Source organism: Coregonus clupeaformis, chromosome 1 (assembly GCF_020615455.1).
Source record: "Coregonus clupeaformis isolate EN_2021a chromosome 1, ASM2061545v1, whole genome shotgun sequence".
NCBI lineage: Eukaryota > Metazoa > Chordata > Actinopteri > Salmoniformes > Salmonidae > Coregonus > Coregonus clupeaformis.
This window is the reverse complement of record NC_059192.1, coordinates 59,116,850-59,142,632: the sequence shown is the minus strand read 5'-3', so window position 1 is coordinate 59,142,632 and position 25,783 is coordinate 59,116,850. Positions and strand designations below refer to the sequence as shown.

The following is a 25,783-nucleotide window of genomic DNA, read 5'->3' as shown; positions in this document are numbered from 1 at the left end:
TAAAGAATAGGTCTAAATCAAATCAAACTTTAAATGCACTTTAAATAAAGTTCGATTAAATGTTTTCCTATTCTTTAACTTTGGTTCTTGGTTGAGATGGACACGTGAATCCAACATACAGTAAGTATCAATAATTCATTTGTAGACCAACTGGATTTAAAGCCAGACTAAGTCAGTGGCACAAAATATACATTTCCTTCAAATGTTGATATTTGGTTGCGTTGAGAACCAAACACAATTCACTATCACTTTTGCAATACAGTAAATAGTCTATTAACTTGTCGACAAGTTAACAAATAATATGTTGGATTCACATCTCCAACTAAATCAAAAATAAAAGTTAAAGAATAGGATTAAGCCAGTGGCTTATCCAAGCATTAAATGTTAATATTTGGTTGCGTTGTCAACCAAACACAATATTACTTTTGTAATACAGTTAATAGCCTAAAGTTAAGGCTAACTTACAAACTAGGCCTAACAGTATTTATTCAACCTTCAAATGAGTAACACATCCATGGCCACATTTTGAGGCTAGCCTACTGTAGTATAACTATCAATCTCTTCTTATGGAATAATAGAAAGCGTGCATGTTCAAGATAGCATGCAAAGGTCGCAGGTCCATGGAGATCTTCACAATTGCTATAATAATCTGTGCAGAATCTCGAACAGCATTGATCACTTGCACTATGTACTTTTAATGTAGCCTAATCTCAACTGCAATCCAGGTCATTTGGTTGTGCTATTAGATGAAGCAGTGATAACACATTAAATTGTTGTATAAATACAAAATATCTTACATTGTATTCCCATTTGAACTTTGTTGTGCTATTAAATGGTTGAAAGTGCAGTGATAACACATTTAGATGACAACTAAACCAAAAATCTGACATTGTTTTTCCATTGGAATTTGGTTGTGCTTTTACATGGTTGAAAGCATAGTGATAATAAATTGGGAATTCAACAAACTTCTGTCTGTCTTTTTGAGTGGGTGAATAGGTTGAAATCTCATTGATCAATGTCTCAACCAAATATTACCCTAATTTCCATGCTGAAATGACGTGGTGTGCCCAGTGGGATACTCCTGTCTGATGAAGATGTATGAATACAAAAATGAGCAAGGATGAATCCTTACTTGATAACCAGCCCCCCGGGTGCGCATAAATGGGATTTTCGTGTTAATCATCAATTGGATGGGATACAGTGCCTTCAGAAAGTATTCACACCACTTTACTTTTTCCCACATTTTGTTGTGTTACAGCCTGAATTTCAAAATGTATTAAATTGAGATGTTGTGTCACTGATACACACAATGCCCATAATGTCAAAGTGGAATTGTGTTATTACACATTTTTTGAAATTAATACAAAATGTAAAGCTGAAATGTCTTGAGTCAATAAGTATTCAACCCCTTTGTTATGGCAAGCCTAAATAAGTTCAGGAGTAATAATGTGCTTAACAAATTGCATAATAAGTTGCATGGACTCGTTCTGTGTTCAATAATAGTGGTTAGCATGATTTATTAATGACACCCTATCTTTGTACCCCACACATACAGTACAATGATCTATATGGTCCCTCAATCGAGTAGTGAATTTCAAGGACAGATTCAACCACAAATACCAGGGAGGTTTTTCAATGCCTCGCAAAGACAGACACCGGTTGGTAGATACAGTACGTAAAAATAAAAAAAGCAGATGCTGAATATCCCTTTGAGCATGGTGAAGTTATTAATTAGGCTTTAGATGATGTATCAATACACCCAGTCACTACAAAGATACAGGCATCCTTCCTAACTCAGTTGCCGGAGAGGAAGGAAACCGCTCATGAATTTCACCATAAAACAGTTATAGAGTTTAATGGTTGTGATATAAGAAAACTGAGGATGGATAAATAACATCGTAGTTACTCCACAACACTAACCTAAATGACAGAGTGCAAATAAGGAAGCCTGTACAGCACAATAATATTCCAAAACATGCATCCTGTTTGCAACAAGGCACTTAAGTAATACTGCAAAAAAATGTGTCAAAGGAATTAACTTTTTGACCTGAATATAAATCGTTATGTTTGGGGCAAATCCAATACAACACATCACTGAGTCTTCATATTTTCAAGCATGGTGGTGGCTGCATCATGTTATGGGTATGCTTGTTATCGGCAAGGATTAGGGAGTTTTTTTTTTTGATAAAAAGAAACCGAATACAGCTATAAGCACAGGCAAAATCCAAAAGGAAAAACTGGTTCAGTCTGCTTTCCAACAGACACTGGGAGACCAATTCACCTTTCAGCAGAACAATAACCTAAAACAAGGCCAAATCTACACTGGAGTTGCTTACCAAGACGACATTGAATGTTCCTGAGTGGCCTAGTTACAGTTTTTACTTAAATCAGCTTGAAAATGTATGGCAAGACTTGAAAATGGCTGTCTAGCAATGATCAACAATCTACTTGACAGTCTTGAAGGATTTTAAAAAGAATAATGGGCAAATATTGTACTATCCTGGTGTGTAAAGCTCTTAGAGACTTACCCAAAAAGACTCACAGCTGTAATCACCGCCAAAAGTGCCTGTACAAAGTATTAACTCAGGGGTGTGAATACTTATGTAAATGAGATATTTCTGTATTTCATTTTCAATACATTTGCAAACATTTCTAAAAACATGTTTTCACTTTGTCATTATGGGGTATTGTGTGTAGATGTTGAAAAAAAACACATTTTGAATTCAGGCTGCAACACAACAAAATGTGGAATAAGTCAAGAAGTGTACTTACTGTGATCAAGATGTGGTTGTCCCACTGGCTATCCTAAATTGAATGCACCAATTTGTAAGTCGCTCTGGATAAGAGCGTCTGCTAAATGACTTAAATGTAAATGTAAATGTCAAGGGGTATAAATACTTTCTGAAGGCAATGTATTTGCGCCTAAAGTTGAGTTGTACTAGCATTGATTTAAAGTTAGGAACCCACCATGAGGAATGATGAGACACATACACAATTAGCACATTCAAGTGGTGGAATGGGAAGAATATGCCTAATAAATCATTTACCTTTTCCACAAACTCCCCGTTGAATGAACAGAACAGGTGGCTGCTGAAGTTTCAGCGCCCGGTTGCTGACTCTCTTGAGCTCGCAGATGTTACGATACGATACACCGTCGCTGCCACATACAGGGTCGGTAGTTTTGCAGGCGCAAACACCGCTCTTCCCTCTTCTTCTGACCGTGGCAGAGTAGCCCACTCCGCCCGACACCGAACACTCTAACCCCTCTGCACACACCGGGTCTCCAAGCTTCCCATTGCCGCCGCACGCTTCGCCCTCTCCAGAGGCGCACACGGGGCAGCAGTTGCAGTGGTCGAGGATTTGTCCTGCTAAGCACTCCGCTGGCATACGGGGACACATCGCCTTGTCACAACGACTAGGACAGCCGATAACGTACCTATTAGAGATCTGTGCTTCGGCAGGTAGGGATGCCAAGTAAACGGTTACGCACAATAGTGACCAAAACATGGTGGTTTACTGTGAAACGCACTATTGTCAAAAAATTGTAAAGTAAACAAAAAGTGTCAAGGCTACTCTAAAACTTGCTTTGGGATATGTGAGCTGAAAAGTGTAGAGCAGAGCAGTCGCTGTAGATATAGCGGGATTTGGTAAAGCTCCACTTCCACTGCGCACCAATAGGCGATTTAGCATTGTTTTGCTGGCACTGCATTTATAAAAGCCTATTCAATTCCACATGACCCGGCACACTTTCCAGACAATAACACGCATTGCAATTGGTTTATGAGTGTGACGTCCTAAGTGAAGAGCTTTGGTATTTATTTATTTTGCATTTAGGCCTATTCCAATTAATTCGATTTTGGAATATAGGCTAAACATGGGATATGCTACACTTTTGGAATATACAATGCATTCGGAAAGTATTCAAACACCATGACTTTTTCCACATTTTGTTACGTTACAGCCTTATTCTAAAATTGCTCAAACAATTTTTTTCACTCATCAATCTACATATGATACTCCATAATGACAAAGCAAAAATAGGTTTTTATAAATTGTTGCAAAAAAAAAAAAAAAAAAAAAACGTAAATATCACATTTACATAAGTATTCAGACCCTTTACTCAGCTATTTTCAGGTCTCTCCAGAGACGTTTGATTGAGTTCAAGTCCGGGCTCTGGCTGGGCCACTCAAGGACATTCAGAGACTTGTCCCGAAGCCACTCCTGCATTGTCTTCCTGTTGGAAGGTGAACCTTTGCCTCAGTCTGAGGTCCTGAGGTTTTCATCAAGGATCTCTCTGTACTTTGCTCCGTTCATCTTTCCCTCGATACTGACTAGTATCCCAGTCCCTGCCGCTGAAAAACATCCCCACAGCATGATGCTGCCACCCCCATGCTTCACCGAAGGGATGGTGCCAGGTTTCCTCCAGATATGACGCTTGGCATTCAGGCCAAAGAGTTCAATCTTGGTTTCATCAGACCAGAGAATCTTGTTTCTTATGGTCTGAGAGTCCTTTAGGTGCCTTTTGGCAAACTCCAAGCGGGCTGTCATGTGCCTTTTACTGAGGAGTGGCTTCCATCTGGTCACTCTACCATAAAGGCCTGATTGGTGGAGTGCTGCAGAAATGGTTGTCCTTCTGGAAGGTCCTCCCTTCTCTACAGAGGAACTCTAGAGCTCTGTCAGAGTGACCATCGGGTTCTTGGTCACGTCCCTGACCAAAGCCCTTCTCCCTCGATTGCTCATTTTGGCCGGGCGGCCAAGGCCAAAACCAAGCCACTGTGATTTACATTTACATTTTAGTCATTTAGCAGACGCTCTTATCCAGAGCGACTTACAGTTAGTGAGTGCATACATGTTTTTTTTTTTTTTTCTTTTTCATACTGGCCCCCCGTGGGAAACGAACCCACAACCCTGGCGTTGCAAACGCCATGCACTACCAACTTAGCTACACGGGACCTTCAATGCTGCAGAAATGTTTTGGTACCCTTCCCCAGATCTGTGCCTCAACACAATCCTGTCTCGGAGCTCTACGGACAATTCCTTCAACCTCATGGCTTGGTTTTTGATCTGACATGCACTGTCAACTGTGGGACATTATATAGACAGGTGTGTGCCTTTCCAAATCATGTCCAATCAATTGAATTTACCACAGGTAGACTCCAATCAAGTTGTAGAAACATCTCAAGGATGATCAATGGAAACTGGATGCACCTGAGCTCAATTTAGAGTCTCATAGCAAAGGGTCTGAATACTTATGTAAAAAAGGTATTTTGCAAAATAATCTAAAAACCTGTTTTCGCTTTGTCATTATGGGGTGTTGTGTGTAGATTGATGATGAATTTGTATTTACAGTGGGGGAAAAAAAGTATTTAGTCAGCCACCAATTGTGCAAGTTCTCCCACTTAAAAAGATGAGAGAGGCCTGTAATTTTCATCATAGGTACACGTCAACTATGACAGACAAATTGAGAAAAAAATTCCAGAAAATCACATTGTAGGATTTTTAATGAATTTATTTGCAAATTATGGTGGAAAATAAGTATTTAATCCATTTTAGAATAAGGCTGTAACGTAACAGAATGTGGAAAAAGGGAAGGGGTCTGAATACTTTCCTTATGAACTGTACCTATAATGGATGGAGTAATCAAAATATGTGCCTTTAGATGATAACCATTTTTATTTAGCTATTTAGAAAATGAAATAGTGAATAATACATTCCCATTCATGTGTGTGTGTGGGCCATCATGACATTGATTAACTTGATATGATAATTCTCCAATCAATAGGAAGCTATACATACAGACTGCCTTACAACGGGAGAGATTATAAGAGAGGTCATGAAGCATGTATAATTCTGCCAGGGAGATTCTGGATGTTCAGCCCTAAACGGCTTGTTTTTTACTGTTCCCTATATGAACTAGTCACTCTTGGCAACTTACTCAACTCATGTAATTAGGCTACAAAAACAACAGCAAGGGAGGGTGTGAGGGGTTTTATGGTTGCTGTGGGTTATAAGCCATTTATAAAATAATTAGTGCTCAATCTTAGAAGAAAATAAATCACAATTTCTTCATTAATTAATTATGTCATATGTGTGGTCAGAAACTAACGAACCAAACAACAAAACAGAAACAAATATTTGAGGGGAACTTGGGTGGGGATGAGCTAACATTCAAAGCTTTTTAATTCAACAAATATTGATCCTATGATCATTAGCAAACTGCTTTTTGTGGTATTCTAACAGAAATCCAAACAGTTTTCTGAAGTTGCACAAATTACAGATGAAACAAATTGCTCTTATTGGAGGAAATATAGGCCAATTGCTAGTGTGAAAAGCGGAAATTCCAATGTTATAGCTAGTGGCTTATATAGTGTAGCAAACAACAAATCTCTGTTACGTTAGATGCCTGTGGTGGGCTGTAAAAGATCCAGTAAACAGTGGACCAATGAATCACGGTCATAAACTGCTCTCACATACTATGATTGGTATGGGCCAGGGATATTTTAATGACTATGGTTTAATGAGGTGGTTGGACCAATGCTCATGGCCCAGGCATTGGGATGGAGGTTGCCTAGGGCCCCCAGTGGTGCGATGGGGCTTGTCTAACATGCTTCTCCATCCCAATGGAGAGTGTCCTGTTTTCATAATAGTTCACTTTGTCTTGCATTGCTAAGAAGTGGGGAGTGACCTGACATTGGAGTTCATGAGGTTTGGTTGTAAACACTCTTGCCATTTGAATGTATAGCTTTGGAGCACAATGTTGTGAAAATGACATGGCAACCTATAGGGCCAACATCAACCCATTAAAACACATTCAGACTTTAGGTTACACCCTAATAAGTAAAACAACGCAAGACCAATCTCAACGTAGACATATTGTTGGTGTGATATGTATCATTCTGCATGAGTACATGCAAAGGTCTCTTAGGGCCCAACTGCAGCTTTATTAGTCTCTCAGAAGCCCCACAAAAGTCACTGTTGCAGGCCAATAAAGGCTGAGATAGACTGGGCTACTCCAGGCGCTGAGAGCTGTACTGGCCCAGAGTCTATCCAGATGTTGTTTCTGTTGTCCACAAGCAACTGTATGACATCATTGGTCACTGTGGGCCTCCTTTCGACCACACACAACTTATACCACACACTGCTCACCCAAATAATGCTGACCCTAACTGACCATTTCAAATGGTCAGTCTGTATAGGAGTGAGTCAAATGTAGTGTGACATTTCTACCCTGGGAAGAAAGTGAACTGTTTACATTTCACCACCAGGGGGCAGGGTAGTCATACAATTAACTATTAGGCTGAGTAACAGTGGTTGAACCATTACACAGTTTATGAATTCATCGATTTGTAATTGTCTGGTTCATCTAGATTTAGTCCTTGATTTTATTTCAAAATGTGTAAATGGCCAGTGGGAAAGTTGGATGAGCAGATCATGAGCCGCTGCTCATCTAGATTGAACTGAATTGATGTTTTGTTATTGACAGTTATGTGTAAATTCCCACTAGTGGCCATTTTCAAAGCTGCAAAAAAAATGTTGGTGTTGAGACGACCCTCAGATAAACACATTTTCCAGATATGTTTTGTACCATCTCAGATAAGTGATCATACTATATCTAATTAAGAGATTAATGTACTGATATATGCACATGATAGCATATTTCATGGGCATTAATGACTATTTCTTACCAATTGAAAACATTTGTTTTTCATGCTAGGAGTTGCACCTGCATGCCACAGTCACATAGTAGCAACATAACTTGGTGAACTACATGTCCCCTGTAACTCAGTTGGTAGAGCATGGCGCTTGCAACGCCAGGGTTGTGGGTTCGTTTCCCACGGGTGGCCAGTATGAAAATGTATGCACTCACTAACTAAGTCGCTCTGGATAAGAGCGTCTGCTAAATGACTAAAATGTAATGTAAATTAATTGCAATAATTCAAATCAACACGAGCATTTAAGTGTTTATTTCAAGTCATCCACGTAATAAATAGCGACAATTAAAATCTAGTACACAAGACAAAATGGATTACAATAGCTTTGTTTTTTAATAGAATTTATGCAGGCACTTGAGCGGCTATATGGTTTTGCAGAACCACTAATGAGATCTATTGAAATAAGACCTTTGAGTAGTATGGTAGGGTTAACCTTCACTACCTGGCAATACAGGCACAGGGAAGTTGAAACGGAAATAAACATCTTAACACATCATTTTACAACATAACAAAATAAAACACAATCCCAACAAACTGTCAACAAAGAAAACCATGTTTTCACACACGCACAACACAGCAGTCAGTGTCAATTTTGTCATAACTTAACAAATAGGGCAGCAGTCACTAAAATGGTAGAAGCCACTATACAGTATACAGGTATGAAGAGGTCAGGGGTCAAGCAGGTTGGTGGCCAGTAAGAGTATCATCTCTGCAAGACACTGACCCTGGAAGTAACTGCTTTTCACTTTGGTCCCTTAATGCAGCCACCTCGCTCTGCCGTTCAACTCACTCCCCCACCGAAGTCCTATTGGTACAAATCCAAACCCCATTACAGTACCCTGCAGGATTAGGATTAGGCAAACGTACATGGCTTGGTTTAGAACTGCACAGTCCTCTCGTACCAGTCCACAGTGTGTGCCAACAACTTTCTAACTGTAATACTATGGTGTGAGTATTGAGTGAGATTGTTGTAGGTTTTAAAATCAGATAAAGAAAATGTATGTTATAATAATTTGGTCATGCACCATACATTAAAGTAAAAACTAAAGACACCATTAGTTCAATAACAACAAGAGTGAATGTATGAAATGACCAGGTATGATTATTTCTATGTTACTTGACAACTATTCAAAGAATATAGCTTGCTGCCTTTAAAGGCCCAGTGCAGTCAAAAACATGATCTTACTGTGTTTTACATATATTTCCACACTATGAGGTTGGAATAATACTTTGAAATTGTGAAGATTATGATAATGCCATTTTAGTGTAAGAGCTGCCTGAAAAGACTGCCTGAAATTTCAGCTTGTTTTGGTGGGATGGAGTTTGGCCTGCCTGGTGACATCACCAGGCGGTATAAATTAATAGACCAATAACAAAGAGAGTTTCAAACCTCTGCCAATAACAGATTGTTTTCAGGTTACATATCCCTCCCATTAGGCTCTTCCAATTAGGCCCCTCACTCAGACAATTAGGCCCCTCACTTTGCTTAGAAGCTATTTTTGTTTCTTTTTTTAACATGAAGGTACTTAATTGTTACCCAGAAATTCGTTGAAAGGTTGCATTGGACCTTTAAAACATCCATTTACCAGCTTGCTTGGCAAAGAGTGGTATAAAATATTAGGCTCACAAATTGCTGAATTCATCTGTGTGAGTCCACGTAGTCATGAGCTGCAGGTATACACTGAGTGTACAAAACATTAGGAAAACCTGCTCTTTCCATGACAGACTGACCAGGTGAATCTAGGTAAAAGCTATGATCCCTTATTGATGTCACCTGTTAAATCCACTACAGTCAGTGTAGATGAAGGGAAGGAGACAGGTTAAAGAAGGATTTTTAAGCCTTGAGACAATTGAGACATGGATTGTGTATGTGTGCCATTCAGAGGGTGAATGGGCAAGACAAAATATTTAAGTGCCTTTGAATGGGGTGTGGTAGTAGGAATTGAGGCTGTTCTGAGGGCAAAATGAGGGCAAAAGGGGATGCAACACAATATCAGGAAGGTGTCCCTCATGTTTATATACTCAGTGTATATATTTTAATTAAACATAAAAAACATTTTAGTTTTCTAAACAAAATTAACCCTAAGAAATAAATAAGAACAGAGAAACAGGTGGGAAAGAATGGCAAATGGCGGGGAATCTTTGGCGTAGAGTTCAGTGTGAATCTCACCCTCCTTGCACACACACAAGACACACAACTGATTCCAGGCCTTCATGTGAGTGTCCACAGGCCTTGACCACTGAGTAGATGACAAACAATGAAAACAAGGAGAAAACGCAACCCCCCAGTCTCTTTGTCTGAGTGACCTTCAACTCTTTAATGTCTGACTAGGGTTGACTAGTTGGGGTAGATTAACAGCTTCACGAACAGGGGGGTTGAGATGGTTGGAAGTCAGACACATTATACAGCCACTAACTTTGGCTTGGAATCCAGTGCCTGCTTTCTGCCATTTCCATCCAGATGACTTCTGGTCAGTTTGGTGGAGACGAGACAAGCGGCCCACTGTTCTGCTGCTCTCGTTTATTCAAAAGCATTCTTCTCATTTCCCCCATTATCACACAGCATCTCCTCTCCTCTGTAGCCCACCCCCTCTGACAGGTTACAGGGTAGTGTGGGGGTAGGTTGAGGGTAGTTCATGGGTAGGTTTCAGGGGTCAGACTTCGCTGACCGGCAGGTCGTCAGCGTCCAGGTCAAGGGGTGGTTCAGGTGGGTAGGGCTCGAAGCTGCTGCGCCGTCTCCATGGCGACTCGAGGGCAGTGTCGGCGGTCACTTGGACAGGCGTGTCTCCTGCAGGGACAGTCGGGCGTGGCTGGGTCGCGGCAGGAGGCTCATGAAGTGCTCGCTGTCCCACGCAAGGCTCCGGGCATGCACCGCCCGTGACAGCAGGGCACCTTGGGTAGGGTGGCACTGCAGATATGGGCGAGCGAGGGACGGGGGGCCCCGGTTGGCTGCAGTAGAATGTGGAAGGGGAGGAACGGCCACAGTGCTCCTGCTGAGAGAGGAAGGAGCGGTGTGTGTGGGGGGGGTCCCACAGAATCACAGTCAGACGGGGACCAATGGTGGTGACGAGATACTAATTTAGAAAACATGGCAAGTTGTGAATAGAATCAGTGCCAGACTTGTGGTGTAACGGCTGATGCAGCAGCGGTAGTAGTAGAAGTAGAAGTAGAAGTAGTAGTAGCCGCAGTTGCAGACCGTAGAAGTGCTAGCAGAGCAGTGGTGGGTGGGTGCTGGGAGGACTGCAGTGGTAGTGCAAGCAGTAGAAATGGTAGTGCTCATTTTTTTTAAGTTAGTATTTCACTGTCAGATTTCACTCTCTGTAAAAAACAAGAGGGGGTGAGGAATAAAGTAAGTAAAAAAGAAAAACATGTCAGTGACCGGTTGGTGTTGTTACTGGGGGGGACCATACGCAGTAGCACCTATTAGAGGGTTACCCAATCCATTCACCCAGCAAAAAGAGTTAGTGACAGTTACTTAAATAACTCCTGATTGCCTTTGCTGGCTATTCAAAAAGCAATTTTCCCCAAAATAGTTCAAACTGATAGCCTATGTTGTGTAAAACATCACCAAAGTCATCATAATTCTGTATCATGCATTCAAACATGCAGCCGGGCACAGAACATTTGCCAAAACGTATGTGCATGACTTGAAGCAGATGATGCAACGGAAACACCTACACCGCAACGGCTTATGAGTGAGTAAACAAAAGGCTATGTGATTCTTCAAGTATGCTAGGGCAGTTAGTTTATACAGAAGAAGTCATCATACAAACATGCAGAACACAAAACAAACAGCTAAACTGTTATTGATGTTAAAGACGACAAGGGTTTAGTTCCCAAAGATAACATTAATTCAGACTTTAAATTGTCTTGGCTTAGAAAATGACAAGTTAACTGGGTTATGCAAGTCGACCGTGTGTGAGAGAGTAAACACACATACAGGCAGTGGACAGGAGGTAGAACTAGAGACAGGCAGGATGTGAGACATCTAAGACAGGTACACATCTGCAGGAGACTGCAGACACACAGAGAAAGAGAGACAAGGAGAGTCAGAGAAACATATGAAGTGACATAGACAGAGACAGGAAACAGGTCTGTGCAACAGCTTTTATCACTGTACCAGAGAGGCGTTAGTACAGAGTGCAAATGTTTGTGTGTGTGTGTGTGTGTGTGTGTGTACAGTAAGGGTTTCAAAGTTAAAGAGGGATGTTTAAAAAGTTGTGTCATCTTCAACAATGGTGACAACAGGGCCTATCAATAGCAAGAAGTGGGAGTGAGTGGGTGTGGAAGTGGGAGTGAATGGGAGGTAGTGACTAGCTGCAGAGGTCCAGGGAGGTTAAGCTACATTAAGTCAAGGGAATTAGTTTATGGGACTAACCCCAGGGCTGAGGTAGAGCATGAAGAGGAAGACAGGAAAAGCAAAGAAGCAGAGGTAGAGGAGAGGAGGAGTTGGAGTTATGGAATGGGCAGAGGGGTGGAGGGGTTAGAGCCTGCACAGGGAGGGACATGTACAGTTTGGTTTTTAGGGAGGCAGATGGGTGACTCTCCAGTCCACACCATGACATAAAAAAACAAAAGTGAGTGAAAATCAACAGTACAGAGAAGGCACTTTGGGGTACAGGAGCTGACATACGTGCTGCACTCCCCGATTCGGGCCGTATACCTCTGTATACAGGGGTTTGACAGCCGTCTGGCCTGCCGCATCTGCAACAACACAGTGGACAGCTGGATTAGAGCAGGCTGGGGAGGGCCAGCCTAGCCCACAGTACAGGGGGAAAGGAGAGGGAGTGGAAGAAAGAGAAGAAAGTGGAGCAGGGTTTCCGTTAGCCGGTAATAGACTGCAGTTCTGTCTGCTTCCCGAACAGCTCTGCAACCCGCAGAGAACTCAGATGCAGAGCTGGACGTTATGGCCATTGAAGTTGAAAAGTGTAAGTTAATTACTGCAATACTGATATTTTTAAATCAAGTTTTGGATTCTGACGGACATAACCTTATGTAATGTAACCTCTTTTTTTGTCATTGTAATATTCATCAAAGGAAGGTACCTTTGGTAAGGTAGGTTTGGGTGAGAAACTCAATTTCAATGTATTTGCATGAATGCCTCCTGTATCTCAGTTGGTAGAGTATGGTGCTTGCAACGCCAGGGTTGTGGGTTCGATTCCCACGGGGGGCCAGTATGAAAAATGTGTGCACTCACTAACTGTAAGTCGCTCTGGATAAGAGTGTCTGCTAAATGACTAAAATGTAAATGTAATAGCCAGCTTTTGGCCGATACAAAAAAAATCCCATTGCAAAATAATGCTTTTTAGCCTATTAATTGATGAAAATACCAGTTGATGTTAATAGATTTGACCAGTCATGCTTATCGGTCGATGGGTACATGCACAGCATACAAATACAGAGCCTACAGCTCCTGTTGCTGCTGGAGTGAAATTAGCTTTTATAAGCCCAATCATTGTGAAACAATTCTAAATAAAATTGCGTGTTAAAAACTGCTTTGATAGCCACCATTTCTCAACTGGTAATTGAAGCGCACTTCCCATTCGCCATTCAAGTGCATGTAACGGTAGGCGAGCTTCAGCGCGTCACACACCACTTTGCAATGATCTGGAGGCAGTACGCATTTTGAAAACATATACTTCACTGTTTGAACACTGAATGTTTTACTACATATTTTGAGGCATGTTTACCTTGCTTCAAAGTAGCCTAGCCAAAATATGACCAAACGAGGCAATTATTTTAGGAAGACTTTCATATGCCATTGAAACCAGTAGCCTATTTCTCTGATGTTCTATTGGCTTTCAAATCAACTTTCTTTCATTGTCCAGCAACCAAAAGATCTCCCCTCTTTCTTTTTTGTATGATTTAATTTTGTTTGTCAAATAATATCTACATAGACAAAAGATAAGACAGACGCACGCAAACTTCAACAACATCACATCTGCCCAGACCCACATGCTTCCATCTCCAGCGCCTGCAATACTCTATTCCACATGACCTTAAACTGCGCCACTCTGCCCTTCTCTGTCGCCCACACCCTTTCAATATTCAAATAATAATGCATTTGATTCTTCCACCATCCCAACGATGCAGGATCATTTGATTTCCAGTTTAAGCAAAACATTTTTCAAAATGATTGATGAGAAAAGTACGCTCCAACCCATTGGGTATCTCACCACACCTGCATATGCCATGTCTTGAAATATGCAGACAGACAGAATAAAAGTACATTTATATTGTAAAACGTCTGACAGCCAACTTTCTAACTCCATCCATAACTTTTGGACTTTATAGCACTCCCAGAATGCATGAACCATCAAGTCAGTGTTAGTTTTACGCTTAAGACATGACTCTGCCGTTGTGCTGTAGAATTTGTGAATTGTGTCTCTTGTATAATAAATTATGTACATTCGTTTATACTGGATTAAGCATACATTTTAATTAACTGTAATTTCGTTAGTTTTGTTCCAACACTCCCTCCATCTTGTGCCAATTTCAGATCTTTCTAGGTCTTGGTTCCAATAGTTTCTATTTCTTCTAAGAGATTGTCAGTTGGATAGGCTTTCTGCAAGGTTTTGTATATATTAACTCTCATATGAGTATCATTTTCTGGCTCAAATAGAATTCCCTCAACATTGTTCTGATGTCCAAAAGATTTTAGATCAAAATGTCATGATACGAAACTTTTATGTTGCATGTATTTTGAAAATATCAACATTAGTCAGTTCAAAATTGCTTTTTAATTCTGTCATGGAAATAATGGGGGGGGTTTAGGGAGTGATATTGATTATTGTAGAATCCGTTTAATTTACTTCCATATTTTTTGAATGTTCTTAACTATGAAGTTGTTAATGTTCTTAGCTCCTTCATTTGAAATCAGACATCTCCCCTTTTTCAAACAGATATTTTCATCTCGGTCTCATGAAACTGCTCGCATGTGTTTTATTGCTAACTGCATTATGGAACCAACAAGTAGCCTACTGCCTTGTGCGCATATCTGCTCTTATAATGTGAAGAAATAATAGTATCAACATTTTAAGCTAAAACGGTCTGATCTGGTGCATCAGCCTCATCGCTTTTTAACGTGTTTTGGATGTAGCCTAGGCTACCGGTTGGATGAATTTGGGAACTATCATCCCACAACTGTCCCAGAGTCTGTTTGGAATAGGCTTCTCGCACAGAATGACAAGCTGACCAATAGAATAGGAACACTTTTCTACTATGGGGGATAGTAGATTGACATAGACTAGTGATGTTGCTGTTCATTACTCGTCTTGTTGGCTGAGGAAAAGTAAATGTGGACAGTTATTCTAACATCTTCAAACGCACATCAGAATTTGGTAAGAAGGACGCGCATCCTCGAGTTGCATGTTCTGTTAAGATGAATTACCATAATCTAAAAGTGATTTCTGTCATTTTGAGCACACTGGGTGGACGCCCTTATCAGGTTACGCACCCATGGATATGGGTCTGGTAAATTTCTCAAATGTCCGGTAAATGAAAATGCTGCCAGTCAAATATCCGGTGCCAAATTTTCCTAACGGAAACCCTGATGTGGTGATTGTCTATGCAATACCACTGTCACAAAGAGGGCAAACACCTACAGTAGGAGGGGGACCTGGGAGAGGATGCCAACCTCTACCCTCTGCAGTCAGTACAGAATGTGACACATACTTTCACTCCTCCCTGCATCCTCACTGTTTGTGTGTGTGTGGTGTGTGTCTGAACAATCCCTCTTGGCTTGGGCTGCCATGAACACGTGACACAAATGGAGAACAGATCAGTATCACTAAGGACCAGACAGACAGGAGACTGGACAGAAGTGACAGAGCATGCAGTCATCCCAGTGGCCTGTAGGGTGGTTACATACTGTGGCTGCAGATCTCCCAGGTCCCCGCTGGGCTACGATGGCCCCAGAGACAGCCTTGATCCAGCTGTGCATCTCCTCTGGACTGTCAGCCTGCAAGGAAAGAGGAGACAGGGGAGAATGAGGCAGTTGGATGGAGGAAGGGAGTGGGGATAAGGGGCAAATATTAAAGTGGGGAGAGTCAGGGGTGAGGGAAATAAATATACTGAAGGGGGACATTTCTTGACATTAATCTACACCAGGGATGGGCAACTGGCTGCCCGCAGGCTTTTGCAGGCTTGCGGATCAATTTTCCCAAAATATTTTAAACAAATTATTGGGGTTCTCAATTTATGGTTGAGTTACAATAGTAGAATACACAAGGTTTGATTTCGAAATGTGGTTGTGCATCAGCAGTTTTTCTCGTGTTATGTCAGTCACTGACAGTCGCAGGTTGACGTTTATTGTCACAAGTCTTGTCCTGGAGGCAGAACTGAGCGATATCCCCTTCGATAGGCCAAAAATGAGCTTTTTGTTCTTAATTTAAAGTTAGGCATTAGGGTTACCCGTGTGGTTAAGGTTAGGGGCAGGTTTAAAATCAGATTGTATGACTTTGTGGTTCTGCCAGCTAGTGCCCACTCTGCAGAGCTGCTTTCAGAACACAATTCATGATGAAAAGCGCCTGCCAGTCACTGAATTAGCCCATGTCAGCAAACATTTTGCAGTAATCATGGTCGAATTAATGATTTTAAAAGTCACTCTCACTCAGATATCATATAAACATGGCAGAAGTTAGGGCAAGATGTGTAGAATTGCAGGAAATTAGCTGTAAAACTGCTAATTGTCCCCCACGATGAAATCGGGGAGGGGACTGTGGACCTGTCACCGTACGTACGTTCATCACACGTGATATCTCAGACAGCACTGGGCCGATTCTTTGGGTAAATGATGCGTCTTGCCATAGAGAGCCAGCATTTACAGAATTACACTGATTGGCCCAAGGCAGCAGCTATAGTAATTACCTGAGATTCTATTAAATTACCAGAGGGGCTATGTCATAAACCCTCAAAATTACAGAATGGGATGAAAATGGCAGACATATTAGTCAGGGAGAATATCAAACCAGTCTAATTGGAATGAATGGCAGTAGAGGCATAATCCTGATTTTACTTATGCAGGAGATATCAAAAATTGTGTAATATAATTATTGTCAACCTAAAATATTGTTATATAATCATAAATACAGTTTATATGGGTTTTATACACATTTTCTGTATAAAGAGCCTTTAAAATATATGTAAACAGACCATACATGTTTACATTTTTGTTTTCTTGGAAAGCTGTGAGTACTATTAGATGATACAATATCAGTACTTGTTGCATTTACAACTTGTCTATGTCCTATCATCAACTGATTTCAGCCCGTGTATGGCTGTGGCCCCCCCGGGTGGTACGCCAGCGGCCACTGCGGCCCCTCATCATTAGTTCAGATTTTTTTGTGGCCCCCACCCACATCAAAGTTGCCCATCCCTCATTTAGACATTATGTAATAGAGCGTTGGTAAAAAGATGTCTGGTCTCTTCTCACCTGAATGTAAAAAGTCCTAGAAGTGGTGACGACCTCAAAGAGATTATCCCTCATCATGATGTCACTGGAAATACAAAGCCAACAGTGATCAAAATCAAAGTTGGCTACATGCGATATATGTGGATGTAGAGGCTTCCTTCAACCATGAGAATGTTGAGAGTTGTGCAGTACCTCTGTTTGCACTCCTGAACTTTGTGGACCTCCTTCAATGGAATCATTCTGAGAGGCTCCTTCTCCTGAAGAGAGAGGGGGAGGGGTTCAAGAAAATGAAAATTAACATTATATTTTAAGAGCCCAAAATGTATAACATACTGCTATAATGTGTGCTATATCCGTATGACACTTGATCCACAGTCTTTTTGAATCCTCTTTGTTGAGAAAAAACAATTTCCAAGACCTTATTGATACAGTATATTTGGAAGACAAGGGAGAAAGCCTGTGTCCTTGGGCACTGTTGATGCCAAATAGACACATGCTGGTGCAAAATATGGGCAAGCGTGGAAGTGCTTCGTGGAGTGTGTGTGTGTGTAGGGTAGGGCACAGAGTCAGGGGCATGATAGGACATGTGTAGCAGTGGCACAAGATTCCAGGGACTTGAGGTGGAGCGTGTCAGGACAAGAGGACAAACCCACTGTGAGTGTGTGTGTGTGAGTGCGTACGTAATTTTTTGTTAATGAAAATGACTTACCAGATCTGATTTGAAGTAACTCATGGTGTTATCCTCCAGTAAGAAATATCTCCTTTTCCAATTTCTCATCTGGGGAAAAGAAAAGAGCGCAAAATAAGACTTCCTCATTCTCATGGCCTCATACTTTCACCCACCAGACCCCAAACTCAGAGCCCCTCACTGTACACAACCATAGTCCACTACACTCACCACAGCTCCCTGCTTCACACAGTAGCCAGACTTGATGACCGTCCGGTCCTGGGTCGGCCTGCCCAGAAAGTATGGCAGCTGGCTGTACGACCTCCGCAGCAACTCTCGCTCCGAACCCTCCTGGCCCTCGCCCCCTTCCTGCTATTGGAGGGAAATATTATTTACAACTTAATAAGAGGCTCACTAGGTAAGGCAATATCTAGTCAGGCTGAGTTATGGGGGTAGACATAAGTCATTATGGCACAGTCAGTCCCACTTTATTTGGATAGTCCCCTAAAGAAGGTCTGTAGATGCTCAAACTATCAACTGCAACTCTATTGACATGCAACTAGCTAGGGTTAGGGATAGGTGGGGCGGCTAGCCTTGGCTACCTGCGTCTGGGTGATGATGGGAACTCCCCCAATGATGTCAGTCCTGTAGGAGACCTGCTTCTTGGGCCCCAGGATATCCAGAAGAGCTTTCTGGTTCTCCACATTCTGTTGGGCATTACATGACTTTGGCACCTGCAAGAGAAAACAGTGTGACAAACATTCATAACATGTACAGTAGACCTTGATTCTGTGACTGTTTCAGGGGGGATAACACCTTATGACAACCATATTTCTGTGTATGTTGGTTAAACACTTCCGCAGACATCCACTCCTGTTTCTAGCCCTTTGTGAGGATGGAGAGATTCCAAGAGTAGAGTGGGAGTACTGCACAGCTCCCCCAAACCAAAGGCAAAAAGGTCTCTACCAACAATACACCATCCTGTGAGTCACTGACTCACACACAAGTTAAATATTGAGCTGTTACTCACTTTAAAAGGAAATATTCAGTCATTAACAGGAAAACATCGTTTTCTAAAGAGGACTAGGCTAGGTCTTCAGGTCCTTAGTAATAGAAGACAATGCAGAATCTAGTGAGACTCACAGTGATTTTGGTGGCCTTGTTGAGAGCATTCACCCATTCCACCAGGTCCTGCTGATCATTGGCCTGGAGGAAGAATTTCCTCATGCCAGCGTTGATGACTGAGAAAGAGGAATGGAAAGGCCAAGAAAGAGAAGATGGAAGACACAATAGTGAGTGACCCAATTCAAAGTTGACAACATTAAAAATATTGTTTGTTTGACAAGATAAAATACTGTAGCTTAATTAGAGCTTGGTTGAGAGGGAATAGAGTGGATTGTCTGCTGTTACCAATAGGACAGGGCATAGCAGGAGCATTGGGTCCATTATATGAGAGTGGAAAATGGCATCAAAGCCATCAGCAGCCCACTCTGTAACGACCATCCACCGCTATGTTAACAAGAAGGGCTTGAGGCTATCACAAATCACACACACACTTGTCAATCACAAAGGGGTTTAAGGTCAAATCCTGATTAGCTCTGAACCAGTGATTGTGGAACAGAGAGCGCTCCTGTCTCCATATATCGTTATCTCTTGATTCTTCAGCCCTTCCTCTACTTTCATCTTCTCCCCTTCTGATCAATGGGTTAAATTACATTATAGCCGAGCCTACCAGACGGGCTAAATGCCTTTTATGCTCGCTTCGAGGCAAGCAACACTGAAGCATGCATGAGAGCACCAGATGTTCCGGACGACTGTCTGATCACACTCTCCGTAGCCGATGTGAGCAAGACCTTTAAACACTCACAAGGCAGAGGGGCCAGATGGATTACCAGGACGTGTACTCAGAGCATGCACGGTCTTCACTGATATTTTCAACCTCTCCCTGACCAAGTCTGTAATACCTACATGTTTCAAGCAGACCACCATAGTCCCTGTGCACAAGAAAGTGATGGTAACCTGCCTAAATGACTACCGCCCCGTAGCACTCACGTCGGTAGCCATGAAGTGCTTTGAAAGGCTGGTCATGGCTCACATCAACACCATCATCCCAGAAACCCTAGACCCACTCCAATTCGCATACCGCCCCAACAGATCCACAGATGATGCAATCTCAATCGCACCCCACACTGCCCTTTCCCACCTGGACAAAAGGAACACCTATGTGAGAATGCTGTTCTTTGACTAAAGCTCAGCGTTCAACACCATAATGCCCACAAAGCTCATCACTAAACTAAGGACCCTGGGACTAAACACCTCCCTCTGCAACTGGATCCTGGACTTCCTGACGGGCCACCCCCAGGTGGTAAGGGTAGGCAACAACACATCTGCTACGCTGACTCTGTATCCCCTGTATACAGTCAGTCAGTCAGTTTCTCCCCCTTTAATCAAGTGGCCACTCTAACAATGAAAATAACTGTCTTCAAAAATGGAAGACAGTTGGGAGGAGGCAAGATCAGGTGGGCCAATGAAAGGGCTATACGCGTGTGAACAACAGGCACAACTCCGAAATAAAGTGTTTTTTCTCAAAGTTACATCAGTACACTCATAACAACCTAAGCATTATGAAACTTCTATTAGATCAAATAAGCCACACTTAGCACCGGTAAATTCGACACTCATTGACCGCCATACAAAAACATCTAGCTTGGTGAGCAAAAACATATGAAAAAACGGCACCTGCTGGAGAAGACCGATTTTGGGCTATTATTATCCCTCTAGCTTCACCTCTTTCTCTTCGTTTTACCCTATTTTCTTCTAACAGGAAATCTGACAGGCTTCCCAGACTGCCTCCAATCTTTAAAATGTTCCTGAAGGTATCTAGTATTAGTGTACCAAGTTTGATACTTGTATCATAAAATGGAACAATTATTTCACATATCCGCTGGACTAGAGGTAACATGACGGAACAAGGTGTTAACGGCCCGCAAGTGGTTTTGGATCAGCCGGCGACAGTTTATGAATGTAAAATGCGACCCGCCAACGGAGATGCATCCAGGCCAGCTGCAGCGCCAATGCGCTATAGAAGGAAAACAACTTTGTGCCGGTAATATGGTGACAACTTTTGAGACAAGTGGTTCTCTGTAGTAATGGTGCAACCACCATGGTCACGAATCTGTGCTCTAGGTCACTCAGAAACAGCAGTACAGCGAAGCCTAATCATTACAAAAATTCTAGCACAGTAAAATATTTGAGAATAAAATGGTCGCACTTTAGAGTCCTGTTCACAAGTCACATCCCCACTTGTTATGTCCACACAAATCCCACACTGATTGAAACTGAAAGCAGAGAGATCATGAACATTGATTGAGCATTAATGCTGTGGAATAAATGAGTGATTAATGAGTGGGATAGAATCAGTAACAGGCAGACATGGCATGGGCATTTTGTTAAACATACTGAGGCCACGGAAAAAATAAAGATTAGGCTATCCATTAATCTAAAAGTGCCATAATTGAAACAAGAATAAACTAAAATGGTATAATCTGACAGGGGTGTGTATGCCATGTTACCATGTACAATTTACCCCACTTTAAGCTGTACCAACACAGTCTGGCTGAAGGGGTGCGTGTACCACGGGTGGTGGGGGCTATCAAAATAAGTGAATAATAAGCTGGGAGGGGAGGTCTAAGATCTGACTCACAGCTGCGATCATACACACAAAACGTGTGTGGTTGAGTCACACAGCAGCATCAGAGCCACACACACATGGACATGAATCATAACGTGCCACTCTGACCCTCATTTTACTGTAAGCCCATCTGGAAGTATGACTGCCTTTCCCAAACCAGCTTTTCCTGAAAACACCCATTAAGATCTACTTTTAAGACATGGGAGGTAGAGAGGCACGGTGGTAATAATTGTGGAAATCAACAAAACATTACACGCAAACAGTAGTTTAAAAATACCCCAGACTTTTCAGAATGGGTTCCGATTAGGATGCCAGCATCCTGTCAAAACCCCAACACACACACAGACAACTGTCGTGATGACCGGGGCAGTCAAAGTAGTGTTTCCTCTGATTGAGGATGAAGGGGGGGATGCGGACTAGGCTTGGGCGGTATCCAGATTGTCATACCTTCATACCAACCTTGTGCCATCTCGGGATATTCGGTAATACCGGAACTCAACACAAGTGGCACTATTTTCAAACCCCACTGAGCCACTGACCTACTTGAAGGACATATATCCCAGCTCACAAAGCTATACAAATAAAAAATATATATTATACCCAGTTTGCTGTATGCACAAAACAAATAAGACTGTTAACTTAATAGTTATAAAATATCTAGCTGGCAAACATTTACAGTTGAAGTCGGAAGGTTAGAGTCATTAAAACTTGTTTTTCAACCACTTTCTCAACCACAAATTTCTTGTTAACAAACTATAGTTTTGGCAAGTCGGTTAGGACATCTACTTTATGCATGCAACAATTGTTTACAGACAAATTATTTCACTTATAATTCACTGTATCACAATTCCAGTGGGTCAAAAGTTTACATACACTAAGTTGACTGTGCCTTTAAAATTCCAGAAAATGATGTCATGGCTTTAGAAGCTTCTGATAGGCTAATTGACATCATTTGAGTCAATTGGAGGTGTACCTGTGGATGTATTTCAAGGCCTACCTTCAAACTCAATTCCTCTTTGCATGACATCATGGGAAAATCAAAAGAAATCAGCCAAGACCTCAGAAAATAAATTGTAGACCTCCACAAGTCTGGTTCATCCTTGGGAGCAATTTCCAAACGCCTGAAGGTACCACGTTCATCTGTACAAACAATAGTACGCAAGTATAAACACCATGGGACCACGCAGCCGTCATACCGCTCAGGAAGGAGACGCGTTCTGTCTCCTAGAGATTAACGTACTTTGGTGCAAAAAGTGCAAATCAATCCCAGAACAGCAAAGGACCTTGTGAAGATGCTGGAGGAAACAGGTACAAAAGTATCTATATCCACAGTAAAACGAGTCCTATATCGACATAACCTGAAAGGCCGCTCAGCAAGGAAGAAACCACTGCTCCAAAACCACCATAAAAAAAGCCAGACTACGGTTTGCAACTGCACATGGGGACAAAGATCTTACTTTTGGAGAAATGTCCTCTGGTCTGATGAAACAAAAATATAACTGTTTGCCATAATGACCATCGCTATGTTTGGAGGAAAAAGGGGGTACTTGCAAGCCGAAGAACACCATCCCAACCGTGAAGCACGGGGGTGGCAGCATCATGCTGTGGGGGTGCTTTGCTGCAGGAGGGACTGGTACACTTCACAAAATAGACGGCATCATGAGGAAGGAAAATGATGTGGATATATTGAAGCAACATCTCAAGCAATCAGTCAGGAAGTTAAAGCTTGGTTGCAAATGGGTCTTCCAAATGGACAACGACCCCAAGCATACTTTCAAAGTTGTGGCAAAATGGCTTAAGGACAACAAAGTCAAGGTATTGGAGTGGCCATCACAAAGCCCTGACCTCAATCCTATAGAAAACGTGTGGGCAGAACTGAAAAAGCGTGTGCGAGCAAGGAGGCCTACAAACCTGAGTTAAACCAGCTCTATCAGGAGGAATGGGCCAAAGTTCACCCAACTTATTGTGGGAAGCTTGTGGAAGGCTACCCGAAATGTTTGACCCACGTTAAACAATTTAAAGGCAATAATACCAAATACTAATTGAGCGTATGTAAACTTCTGACCCACTGGGAATCTGATGAAATAAATAAATGCTGAAATAAATCACTCTACTATTATTCTGACATTTCACATTCCTAAAATTAAGTGGTGATCTTAACTGACCTAAGACAGGGAATTTTTACTAGGATTAAATGTCAGGAATAGTGAAAAACTGATTTTAAATGTATTTGGCTAAATTGTATGTAAACTTCCGACTTCAACTGTAGTTGTGAATTCCATACTGTATATAGATCACTGTTTTGCAGCACATGCCAGGTGATGACTCACAAGGCTCTCTTGTCGTTGTGCTCTTTTAAACAAACACCACCTAACTGGGGACTACCGGTAAGCTTCAAATCGAAAAACGTATCTCCTAACGTATTGCATAAGAGGACTGCAGGTAATTATTTAAAAGCAGTTAAATGTAATCTACGTAAACCCCAAAAGTTATTGTTTAACATGAGAGGGCCATAAACAATAACTAGTAATGCTGCATACTCAAATAAAGGTTAAAATCTCACCTTTCTGGTAAAAATAGTTATAAATGACTGAGGTATAGTCACCTTTGAGGACGCAAGTTCAAGTATACAGTACAGATATATTTAAAATATTAAATATTTTATTATGTATTTCCTATTCAACAAAACTGTATGAATAAGGCTTGAAATGACATATGCTTTCTAAATATAGTATAATCAAATTATAAAATGACTAAGATTTCACCTTCCTTATAACTGTAAAAATACATATTTGTATGTTTAGTGTTAGAAAAACGTTGCATATTTTCCAAAGGTCTCTCTTGATCAAAATGTCTGCCCGATCGCTGAACGTCTCAAAGAGCTCTAGCTTGGAATCCTGAACTCGCTAGGAAGTCACCTTTCATCTCATTAATATTGTATGTCTAAAAGTGTTTTTCTTGTTTAAAATCTCAGTAAATATTTTAGATTAATGGCTGTAAATCGATCTCTGAATGTGCTACAGTGATGAAACCACTCTCCTGCTGCACTACGATGTAAGGATTGCAAGCATGTGCTTTGTCAGTGGCTGTGATGTAGGGTTCAGCCAGGATTTGATGGACAGTCGGAAGAGCGAATTAAATGGTAGGAGGGACATCCCAGCCTCAAGTGGTTTCAGATTTCACATCCTACGTCACACAGGCTAAAGAAATATACTACTGTGTCCGTGTGAACCAGGGCTATTGGCCATTTCAATCTATGGTGTCCACAGATCAATTTATAAGCAAAAATGTTGGTTGGAACCAGTACCAGAACAACGCAGGTCCCCTAAACAGGGGACTTTACATCTAAGAGGTTAAAAAGTAGCTAAATATATTCAAATGTATTAAATAACTTCAAAATAAATAGTTAACGGTATTGACGGTATTGACAAAAACAAACATCCAGTGGCTATTTCCAACTACGCCGGTAAACGGTATACCACCCAAGCCTAAAAGCAGATTTACGCTTGATCTGGCAATATGGTCCTGAGGCTCCGTACGGAGGGTGTGACGCAACTGCGGAGCCTCCGGAGGCTTGTGAAGGCCAAATCAAGCTCCGTACTGCATCGCTGTGCGCCTCCCAAATGTTTTTCCCAACACGGAGGGCTCTGTAATGCAGATTCCGGAATGACCATAAATCGGCTTTAATGCTGACACACACACTTTCCTCTGAACCAGATAAACCAAGAGCGCAAGAAGGGACCATGTACAGTAAGTACCCTGGTCAGCTGCTACCCTGCATGCCTCTGTTGAAGCTAAACAGGGTTGTCCTTAGCATGCCAAGGGGAAAGCAAGCCGAAGTGAAAGAGGTGAGAGAAGGGCAAGAAGGATGCATTCCTCCCTCAGGTTCAAGTGAATCTAAACACTCTAGCCTTGTGTACATGGTGGCATCTGTCAGGGCAGACATATGTCATTGTCAATCCTGAAAAGATATGGATGTATTGCTGGACAGAAACACAGACTCCGCTACCCCCATATGATTTCATAATTTGGCCAATTCAGCTCACACAACTGGGAAAAAGAGCCCATGGCCATATAACTAATGGAACTTTAGGTGTCATCTATGGCTATGGTTTAAAAATACTGAAGAGGTCATAAAAAGCCCAGATAAGTTGCAAACATTTCCATATGAATTGAGCAGAGGAACAGAGGAAAGAGAATAGTTATTCTCAAAACAATCTTACCAAAGCAAAACTCTGCCTTTGGTCTTTGCTTAGTGGCATCGCTGACCTACGAGGCAAGAGAAGTACAAAAACCACAAT

General features: G+C 41.7%; 2 protein-coding genes across 9 annotated transcripts in view; both read right to left on the bottom strand.

Annotated features, from left to right (window-relative positions):
• The window catches only part of LOC121571283 (serine protease HTRA1A-like), a 45,171-nt gene extending 41,508 nt beyond the window's left edge, over nucleotides 1-3,663 (bottom strand). The window contains exon 1 of the mRNA XM_041882672.2: nucleotides 3,048-3,663. Coding sequence (XP_041738606.1) covers nucleotides 3,048-3,507 — 460 coding nt within the window. The 5' untranslated portion in view covers nucleotides 3,508-3,663. The remainder of the gene's footprint in view (nucleotides 1-3,047) is intronic.
• Nucleotides 3,664-9,624: 5,961 nt separating this feature from the next.
• LOC121571251 (pleckstrin homology domain-containing family A member 1) overlaps nucleotides 9,625-25,783 on the bottom strand; it is a 34,932-nt gene continuing 18,773 nt past the window's right edge. For 2 of the 8 annotated variants that reach the window (XM_041882597.2, XM_041882606.2), the window contains exons 4-12: nucleotides 25,706-25,751; nucleotides 18,935-19,032; nucleotides 18,394-18,525; nucleotides 18,023-18,163; nucleotides 17,834-17,902; nucleotides 17,317-17,381; nucleotides 17,146-17,209; nucleotides 15,583-15,672; nucleotides 9,625-10,705 (exon numbers count right to left, since the gene is read on the bottom strand). In XM_041882597.2, the coding sequence (XP_041738531.1) occupies nucleotides 10,367-10,705; nucleotides 15,583-15,672; nucleotides 17,146-17,209; nucleotides 17,317-17,381; nucleotides 17,834-17,902; nucleotides 18,023-18,163; nucleotides 18,394-18,525; nucleotides 18,935-19,032; nucleotides 25,706-25,751 (1,044 nt within the window). In that variant the 3' untranslated portion in view covers nucleotides 9,625-10,366. Of the gene's footprint in view, nucleotides 10,706-10,728; nucleotides 11,728-12,345; nucleotides 12,417-15,582; nucleotides 15,673-17,145; nucleotides 17,210-17,316; nucleotides 17,382-17,833; nucleotides 17,903-18,022; nucleotides 18,164-18,393; nucleotides 18,526-18,934; nucleotides 19,033-25,705; nucleotides 25,752-25,783 lie in introns of those variants that run through there. The other 6 variants (XM_041882614.2, XM_041882624.2, XM_041882641.2 and 3 more) reach the window with 6 other exon arrangements.